General features: G+C 36.9%; 1 protein-coding gene across 2 annotated transcripts in view; it reads left to right on the top strand.

Annotated features, from left to right (window-relative positions):
* Window positions 1-2,690: 2,690 nt before the first annotated feature.
* The window catches only part of LOC134527711 (D-ribitol-5-phosphate cytidylyltransferase-like), a 348,603-nt gene continuing 340,400 nt past the window's right edge, over window positions 2,691-10,893 (top strand). Inside the window, exon 1 of one of the 2 annotated variants that reach the window (XM_063360623.1) lies at window positions 2,691-2,999. In XM_063360623.1, the coding sequence (XP_063216693.1) occupies window positions 2,907-2,999 (93 nt within the window). In that variant the 5' untranslated portion in view covers window positions 2,691-2,906. The remainder of the gene's footprint in view (window positions 3,000-10,893) is intronic. The other variant, XM_063360624.1, reaches the window with a different exon arrangement.

The raw sequence follows: 10,893 nt of genomic DNA, 5'->3' as shown, positions 1-10,893 counted from the left end.
TAGGTCCGTCCCGGTCCGCGAGTCGAGTAGAACTGCGGAACTGGCATGGCGTCCGGTGGCGCGTCGGCCTCTGCCGCGCCAAGCTTGACCTCATTACGTTAAAAACTAATTGACTGCGTCTGGAAGAGACTTTAAGGTCGCAAAATTCGTAATTAATTGTTTGAGGGGGAATGGGTGTGGTTCGTCTCTAGTCCACTCGGATTTAGTGTGCTTTATAATAATAATGTCTGGTTTGGCCGTTCGGCTCGGTGGCTCGCTCGACTCGGGTGGGCCACGGCCAGGGGTGCGTTCCGTTAGCGGGAGAGTATACTGGCGGGTGCAGGTCGGGCTTAGGGATGGTCGTCGGTCGGACGACGTCAAAGCATACAATTCACAAAACCTTTTTATAATGCCAGAATACTTGCCATCCTGTAATTTCTTTTTTTTGTAAGTTGATAAACATGTGGGTTCAAAATTGTCATAAATTCATCAAGTGTCATAACAAAGATACCAAGCCATTCATTAATTATATTTGAATTTTTTTTGATAACAGTTATTTCGCACGAAGTTCCAATTTGTCGTCGTCCGTCCGAAGGCCATAAAGCCCGGCCTCCACCCGCCAGTATTAAACCCCGCTAACAGAACGCAACCCTAGCCCAGGTCACGTGAGTCAAGCGAGCCGTCGACGTCGGTGAGTGTTTAAACAGATTACGCCCATATGCCAACACCACCAAAGAGTTCTTATGCTTCATTAATTACTGCAAGTAATTAAGTGCTTTTTAATTAACAAAACAACCCTTAAGAGTGAAAGTGCGTCGTAGGGGTGCAGCGTTTTTCCCTGTGGGAAACCGCAATTAATAAGCGTTCGGAACATCCCTTGCGGCCTTCCGCCAATAATTAACCACAGCATAAATCAACCTAATTCACCTCCCTGTTTTCACCTGCAAATAGCCACTGGAGTAGTCAACAAGTGACAGACAGCTCCAGCTTGACTTTTGATTTTCAAAAATTATTAATCTCAATTTTATTATGTATTATTATTATAGGCCTTCCGCCAACTAATTCAGACAGATGTCATTAAGTTACGAGGGTTCTAGAAATAATAATGTCTAATTATAATTATAAATTTGGAATAACGGCACATTAGAAAGTTCGGCGCGTCATGACGCTTCCCCCCCTCCCAAGCCGGCACAATGCGGCAGTAGAGTTTTACTCACGGGCCGGGGCGGCTGTGTGATCCCGCGGGGAGACTTCAACTTTTGTGCTCCTGATTCTTCATACTGGTAAATATCATAATTCATTAAAACCTCTTTTTCCTCTCCCCGCGTGCCCTTTTCCGGTGCAGGGCTTAACCCGGCCGTGTTAATTTTTGCTCGTCGCGCAACAACGGTTCACGACGCAGTCACTTTACGGTCCGGGCCGACTCCCGCGAACAGAACTTAATATAATTCGTCGAGCATATGCCTGCCGATTACAAACTTAAAGACTCGTCTCTTAATATTACCTTCGTGGGCCCGCGACTCACACAGGTGAGCCCGGGCACGAAGCTAGTTCCAGTTCATCACGGGAGTGGCCGTTAACCCACTCAATCTCTTCGACGACCCTCAAACCCATGTAGGGATCTTATTTGCAAGTGCCGCAACGTAGCACATAATTAATTATTCAGTGCGAATGTGTGTAGTGTCAGCGTATTTTGTCAAGTGTAATTGTGTAACTTATGCCCATCCACACTTTGTGAGATGCGGAATTAAAAACCAGCACCTAAATACGTTTTCTTTATTTCGTAGACACCTCCTGAACAATTAGGAAACAGTCCTCTACACTGTTTAGGGCCAGTGCGTATTAAAAGCAGGGACTCCCTTCCACCATCAACAGCCGCCGATCCTAGTGGAACACGCAGGGGCAAAAACCCATGACCACCTCGGTTAATCCTCGAATTAACCTGGTGCCCGCCAGAGATTTCCTTAAGAGCCACTGAAAACCACTAGGACCGCCCCGGGTCTCGATCACGAGACCGCGGGTGACGGCAAATTTTAAGATCGCTATCATTATTGAAGCAAGCTGTTTGCAAGCACAGAAGGAACTCATACATAGTGGCACCTGTATTACTTCACAAGCAAATGTTTAACGATTAATTACATTTGAAGTTCAACAGGGATAAAGTTAAACTAGGGAAGAATTTGGGCATATTATAAAAGCGTTGTGTTAGGTTTTCATTGTATTAAATACATTATAGAGCATAATGCATTAGTAAGTGGAATCTAAATACCATTATAGTAATGACTGAATACTAAAAAGTTTTTCGCCTTTATAATATTTTGCGTTTAGAATTTATTTATAATAAATGCCATTTAATTTTAACTGTTAATATTATATGGAACTTGTTAGGGTTTTGAATATTGCATCGAACAGCCTAATATTTCATGACTTAAGGAAAAGTAAAATTTATATATAATTAAATTAAATTTTTTACTCTACAAAAATGTATTTTTTTTATTAATTTACGCTATTTATTCTGCAAGTGGGCATTACGAAGGCAAAGTTTAAATATTAAACGTTTAAAAATTGTTATTGGCGTAAAAAACTGTTTAAACCAATATGGTGTGTTATTGCTTCTTAACCTTTCCTCTACCACATGCTAGTAAAACGTTTCTGTTTTAATCCTCTATGCTCACTCGCAGTTCTGGCAACAAAAACACAAATCTCGTCTGTTTAGTTGCAAAAGTTATTAGAATGTATGACTTACGCGAACACATTTATTTACCATTTAATCTTGGAATTATTTTTGGGTTTTGTTTGTAGCCAACGTTAGCAAAGTTAAAATATAAGCGGTTAATTAGTTAACACTGCAAAATTCACGCCACATTTTATAGTGGGCATGTTGCTTCAAATTTTTGTTATCCTATTGTCAGAGCTATTTGTTTACAATGGTTGATTTTGAAGTTGGTGTCATACTGCCATGCGCCGGGTCAGGAGAAAGATTAGGTGGCGTGATTCCTAAGCAGTATTGTAAAGTGCTGGTAAGATACTGCTGCTGTATTACATTTCTTCGTTGTGGAATAGGAAACTGTCGCCAGTTGATTGATTTGCACTCGCAATTCGACTTTCTCCCTTTCACTCCCCCCTTACCCACTCTTTAGTTCTCTCCTCAGATACCCGGCATCTCTCATCTCCACCTTCCTCCAGCCCATTCCACTCCGTTCCTGTCCTTACGTGCTGCCCTCTTTCCGTTTGCCTCCATTCCCTTTGGAGCTTTCACCCGTGATCCCTCCGCCATTTATACCCACCTCTGTGTACCCTAGTTCCCAGCTGTACCCTCTCCTTTTATCATTTTGAACAGCCTGACTAACTTTTCCAACTTTATTCTCCCCTATAATGCTTCCCAGCCCAACTCCTTAATCTTTTCAGATAAACTGTGCATTTCCCCCTCTTGTCCTTCCCTTCACCACATACCCATCACCCACCTTGCTCAACGCTGCACCTTTTTCACCTCCCTTTCCTTAGTCACTAGGTGGGGATCCTAGATCATGGCCACATACTCGACGCTTGTCTGCCAACGTGGAGTATGACTTTTCCCTTACCCTCCTTTCTGCTCCCTGTAGGGTCCTACCAAATAACACCAGCACCCTCCTCCCCTTACCACCTGCTGAACCTTTTTGCTTACCCCTAGGTACTTATACTCATCAGCCTCCTTTACCTCCTGCCCCTTCCAGCTATACACTTCGCTTGTTACTTCCTCTTCATTGCAAATCTAACCACCTTCATCTTTCCAGCATTTGGCAACATCAAATTCTCCTATGTTCATCGTTCCAGCCTGATCATATCCTCATGCAGATTTACCCCTTCCCCCAAATACTCTCATCCTGGCCTTAATCCTCTTCCCTATATTATCATTTATAATGGACAGGGGCCCCAACATACTCCCCTGAGGCACTCCTGATGCTATTTCCCTCTCTTCTGACTATTCCTCTCTCACCCTCACCATCTGCCTTCTATCCCTCAAGTCACCTACCCAACTTACCACCCTGTCATCCTTTACCTACGAATCTACCTTCTCCGTTAGTCTCTTGTGCGGTACCTTACAAAAGCCTTTTCAAAGTCGATGAAAATAGCATCTCTCTGCTTCCCTCTCCACTGCTTCCACCAGATCTTACATTAATCCTGCCATCTGTGTTTCATATGAGAACACTCTCCTGAATCCATGCTGTCTATCGTCCATCCAACCTATATTATTCATTACTCCCATTATAAACTGCCCACCAGCCTCTCCATTACTTTCCCTACACAGGAAATTAGGCTAACTAGTCTGTAGTTCGCCAGGCTAGTCTTATCCCTACTTTCCTTGGAAATTGGTACCACTGCCACTTCTTCCCATTGTTTTGGCAATTTACCCACAAGGGATTGCTGGAACATCACCTTTAGGTATCTCCATTCCTCATTACCCCCTATCCCATCCGGCCCTGCTTCCTTCCTTCTCTTCAGACTCCTCACCCACTTTTGAACCTCTTCCATGTGTATTTGGGTCATTCTCCAAATAAGGTGCTTTTTCTAAATACATATTATTTAATATCACATTTAGCAAACTACCAAAGGCACATTGTGATATATAGTATGAAATACTAATGTACCTTTGCAATGTTTCCAAGCTCAAAGATAAATAGTTAAAAAAGAAAGTTAAATCAGTAGAACCCTGTTATAATGTTCCTGCATATAATGTTTTCCTGCTTATAATGTCATATTTTTAAAGTCCCAATATTTCCCCCATAAGGACAATGTATTTATTTCCTGCATATAACGTTCATAAATAGTGTTATTTCCTGCTTATAATGTTTGCTTTCTAACATTCAATAAATGGGGAAAAAATATTTTAAAACCAAATTATTCCAACACTTATGATAAAAAGTTTCCTTTATGTATGTTTATGTTTACAATCACTGCCATACAATACATGAAGTTTGTTAAAATACAATTTTATGCAATATACTGAAGGTACACAATGTTCATAGTTACGTGTCAGTTGGCACCCTTAGTCAACTCTTCTCTTCCTTGCCATTCCAGTGGGTATTCAGATGCACGTACACAGTCCTACGATATTTAAGTTGCCAACCATTGAGCGAGGGCATAACTAAAATTGGTAAATATGTAGAGTCGCGGTATATGCGGAAAAAAATGCTAAAAATCCGAAAATACTTTTATTCTATGCTCTTTCACTTCCTCTTTTCAATAAACCCGGCGGAGATAAGAAATTCCAAATACTTTAGGAGATATCGAATTTTTATTTTCCATCACAATACCGACCATTGTTGCTTGTTTACGTTTATGATTTTTTTATTTTCGCGACGTAGGTAGAACGATTACATCATTTTCTACTAATGGCAAAGGAATTGTAGCCGCCTCTGCTCTAACGTAGGTGAGTTTTTAACGTTTCAAATTTTAATGTTTTATTTGTTGCGCAAGTAATAAGTAAAAAAAAATTACGTGAGTTCCTACCGTTCATCCTTTGTCCCGGTTTGTTAGGTCAGGTCAGCTACATTATAAATACTTTAAAACTAAACAACCATTAAAATTAATTTATATTATTTTTAATGTCTGCTTAGTTTGAAAGTATTTATAATGTAACTGACCTGACCTAATCGACCATTTTAATTAATTAGGCATTCACGAACGGTAAATCAAGATGCACATAAGTTCGCCATTCCCGATTACACCCGAACAATTTACCTTCGGCCAACCTCGGGTTTATTTATTAATATTTATATTTCTCTGTTTATTTTAATGTAGCTATACTAACCTAACATAACATAACTATAATAATAATATTTTCAGATTTTAATATATACTCCTAAACAAGCAACAATGTAGTCGTTCACCTACGTCGCGGAAAAAAAAAATCATACTCGTCTCGTAAACAAGAAACAATGGTGGCCGCCTGAATTCACAGGTATTGTGATGAAAATTTAAAAATTTGATATCTCCTAAAGTATTTGGAATTTCTTATCTCCGCCAATTTTAATGAAAAGAGGAAGTGAAAGAGCATATAATAAAAGTAATTTCAGATTTTTAGAATTTTTTTTCGCAAATACCGCTACTCTACATGTTCAAAATTAAAAAATTCCATATCTCCTAAAGTATTTGGAATTTCTTATCTCCGCCGGTTGATTTGAAAAGAGGAAGTGAAAGAGCATAGAATGAAAGTATTTTCGGATTTTTAGCATTTTTTTTCGCATATACCGTTACCCTACATATTTACCCTAAAATTGTTTTCTATTGCTTACAAATAATTATTTTTTTTTCATTCAGACGTAGGAATCCCAAAATTAAACATTTTCAGGTGGCGAAGGAGTAGACGTTCTCACTCTTAATGTTGTCATTATGAATCGTGAGACAATTTTACAAAAAATGTGGCAGTGTATCTTTAAAGACAAACAAAATTTAACCAGGGAACAAGACGAAGTTGAAAAATTGTTGGCTTGTTTCAGAAAATTCATGTATCAAGTAGACTATCTTTGGTTTTAACATTAAAGTTGTTTACATAGTTTGGTGAGTCCATTGGTACAAAGCTCGAACATTGTTAAGTGCTAAATTGAGATTTCCTGCTTATAACATTTTCCTGCTTATAATGTTTTTTTCTTGTGATCCCTTGAAAAACATTATAACAGGGTTCTACTGTAAAAAGTTTGATTTGTCTACGGATGTGACAGCCTTGTCCACGGATGTGACCACCTTGCCCATGGATATGACAGCCCTGTTTACGTGACAATCTCTTAAGTAACAAAGAATTTTGAACCGGCTAGCTTGGGTTATTTTAAAATACAAGGTTAGGTAAATATGTAGTGTACAGATTAGCGTCAAAATTTTTTTTAAAAATCTGAAATAACTTTCATTATATGCTCTTTTACGTCCTCTTTTCATTACAGCCTGCGGAGATAAGAAATTCCAAATACTTTAGGAGATATCGAATTTTTTAATTTTCATATTTGGGCGATAATTGTTAAAAAAAATTTTAACATTCCAAAAATACTTTTATTCTGTGCTCTTTAACGTCCTCTTTTCATTAAACCAGGCGGAGATAAGAAATTCCAAATACTTTAGGAGATATTGAATTTTTTAATTTTCATCCTGTGCACTCGTGCGGCGTTCATTGTTGCTTGTTTACAAGTATGATTTTTTTTTTTGCGACGTACGTGAACGGGGAAACCTAAGATGCACATAAAGTTCTGCCATTCCTGATTACACCCAAACAATTCACCTCGGTTTTCTTTATTAATTTTTATATTTCACTGTTTATTTTAATGTAGCTATACTTACCTAACTAACCGTCCATAGTGTTTTAAAGTGTTTTAATGTAGCTAACCTAACCGACCACTTTTAATATTTGAATTCATTTTTCTTGCGCAAAAATAAAACAAATCCCGAAGTTGGCTGAAGGTGAATTGTTCGGGTGTAATCGGGAATGGCAGAACTTTATGTGCATCTTAGGTCTGCCACGTGAACGACTACTAATGTAAAAAGAAAATTACGTGTGTTCCTACTGTTCATCCTTTGTCCCGATTTGTTAGGTCAGGTCAGCTACATTATAAATACTTTAAAACTAAACAACCATCAAAATTAATTTTATTATTTTTAATGTCCGTTCAGTTTCAAAGTATTTATAATGTAGCTGACCTGACCTAATCTACCTTTGTCCCGTTTTGTTAGGTCAGGTCATTTACATTATAAATACTTAAAACTATACAAGTAAAATTAATTGATATTATTTTTAATTTCCGTTTATTTTGAAGTATTTATAATGTAACTAACCTTACCTAATGGAAAATTTCTTATATTTAGGCATTCACGCGCACACGGCAAAATATAAAATGGCGGCGGTCGAATGATTACATAGTTCTTGTATTGCAAAATAAGAACGGCGATATCTCAAAAAAATTTCTTTTCTCCGCAGGCTGTAATGAAAAGAGGACGTAAAAGAGCATATAATGAAAGTTATTTCAGATTTTTAAAATTTTTTTTGACGCTAATCCGTACACTACATATTTACCCAAGGTTAATCAGTACTGTCAGAATAAGTAGAGAATCTTTATTAAATTAAAATAAAATATGTGAAACCTAAGTTCAGTGTGAATAAACATAATCTAAAATTGAAATAATATGCCTAGCTATTTATAAACCAAATAAAAAATCTATATACAAGTAAAATTTAAATTTTTTACATAATTTTAATGTGCCCACAGGAGTAACATAACATAATAATATGACAAGACTCTTTAGAGAGACAAGATTTAATCAACCGAGCTAGCTTACGTTTGAAAAAAATTCAAGGTTAGTGAAAGATATACTTTAAACATGAATAAACATAACCTAAAATTTCAATAATAAGTAGGTATGCCCCTTTTTTATAAACTAATTGAAGTTAACATAACACAATTAAAATTAAAATTTTTTACTCTTGTACCCATTACAGCTTACTGGAGTCACTTTTTATCTTGTGACTTGAGGCTTAGGAATTAAGTTATTCTAGATTGTGGAAATTTGGTAGATCTGAAAATATATACTGTCCTCTGTTGTTCAAAAGGGATTGCTGTAATTTATGAACAATATCACTACTCGATAAAACATAAGTAGTGTCTTCATTGTGTGGAAGTACAAACTTATTATCTTTACATCTTTTTAGATACTTTACAGCGTACTCTCCACAACTGTCCGTATCAGACATTTTTTGGTAGATATTTGTCATCTGCAATTGCATTACTGTTGATCCGGAAAATCTTAATTCCTTTAGAGTTTTCCTGTTGTTCATTGACAAGAACTGTAACATTAGGTATGTCTTTCCGTGTCCAACTAAAGTGTTTGCCATTCTTTAAGTACAACCAAAAATACCATCGGGGGCCCCTTTTCCATGAGCCTGTTCTGTATAGTGCCAGTGAAGGCTGCTAGCACCAAGCATTTTTGGCAAAAAGGATGCTGCCAAAAAAAAAACATGTTTCTATTCCGGTACTGCGTGCACGGCCCATCACTTAAAAAGTGCGCTTTGTTAATGTTTGGTACAATGTTTTTTCATTTAATTCATCACTGGCACCAAGTGTGTACAATTCGCTATGGGGTCATGACGCAAGCTATCTGATAGGTACAAAATGACTGGCATTTTACTGCATCGTCAAATTCGGACCTATAGTACACCACAGATGTATGTAATGCAATTTGATTTCTTGAGCCACCGATGTGTACTGACTGCACTTCCTCCGAGTATTTACACAAATAATTTTCTGAGAAATCACAATGTAAGAAAATTTCGTCAACTGCCAGATCACTTTTAATTTTCGTGGTTGTGTTGTACTGATGCCTGATATTGCATACATGCTGCATAAATTTTGGAATCAATTCCAAAAACTTGACAACTAATTCTCTCTTTGAGCAACAAACTTCGTCCGTTAGAGTTTTTTGACATAACTTAGATGAGCATTTTACTTCAACTTCCACCTTTCTTGTTGTCCACTGCAAGTACTTGATTTCACTATCTTCAAAACTCATTATTTCAATGGTCTTTGAGGCACACTGTGCACATGTTTTCTTGCCATCACAGGTGACGTTTTGTACAACTTCATTACAATTTCTTTCTTGTATTATTCCCACACTATTCAACTTGCTCACAAAAAATGAAAAATTAGCATGAAGCTTACACAAACATGTGTATCTGGCTTTGTAATAAGGTCTCATAATCCAAAATGGTAAAAATTTGCAAAAAGCACTATAGGAAATATCTTTGTACTGTGAAAATTCAGAAATGAAGTCCTTGTGAATGTTTTTCATAGTATTATTTAACAGAAACTTTTTTTTTTTAATTTTTTTTCTTGTAATAGTTTCTTTTTTGCCAGCGCACAACCTGCTATTCTTGTCCATTTCAAAAAAATAATCTCTTACAGCATTCCTACGTACAGTAGCACGTTTGTAGGATTGTTATCTACTGTCTGATCAGAGGTGACCAACATTTTGCGAGAAGTGCCACTTCGGTGGCTCAAGAAATCAAATTGCACTACATATATGGTTCAATAGTTTATATATTTTTAACTATTTTACCACTGATAACTGTCATAAAGTTCCTTTTCTTTTTTGTACTTGTTTCTTGCTTATAATTTGAGGTTATCTGCTTTTGAATTACTTCACTAAAAATAAGCTCCTTTTGAACATGCGCAGAACACCATTTTCCCTTCAACAGAGATTTAACATTTCTCTCTGGAGTTGCAATGCATGATTTTTTTTGCACGATAGTACCTCTTTTGTATTTCTCAACTTTTACTTTCAACTTCTTGTTGTCTTCTTTCAACTTCTTAATTTCAGTTTTTATCAAGTTCCTATTTCTCCGCCGTGTTTTCTCACCACTGTCCTTTCTTGAATTTCCTGCTTTGTTACACTGTGGAGTTTCTTGCATTTGTACTGGTGTAGGGCTTTGAGACGGTGTGAGAATATTTTGTATTGCTGTTTTTAATTGCTTTTTCTTTTCTCTACTCTTTCTGGTCCTCTCCTTCTACCCTTTTCTAATACATCTTATTTCCCTTTCAGACAAATCGGAAATATTTTTTCTCTGTGTTCTTTTCCTTTCTCTGTCTTTTCTCTTTTGTTCTTCATATTTATGTACATAGTTTTTTAGTCGTTCTCTTGCCTTTCTCATGCTCATTTTTTTACTTTCTCTCCTCTTATCTAATTTGCTCATTGAGGCAAAATATACTCTGAAAACAAAAATTGATTATTCAATAATTTATCAGTTTGCATATAACATACCAATGAGATTGTTTCCTAAATCTATGAATTTTACTGATACAATCCTTTACTTAACAGAAAATAAGCCTATGACTAAGAAGGATGCAAGATTATTCAATAGTCATATGTATATGTATCCGTGGATAAATTGTCATGTCC

This window comes from Bacillus rossius, chromosome 1, assembly GCF_032445375.1.
Source record: "Bacillus rossius redtenbacheri isolate Brsri chromosome 1, Brsri_v3, whole genome shotgun sequence".
Classification (NCBI taxonomy): domain Eukaryota; kingdom Metazoa; phylum Arthropoda; class Insecta; order Phasmatodea; family Bacillidae; genus Bacillus; species Bacillus rossius.
This window is presented reverse-complemented; position numbering and strand designations above follow the sequence as displayed.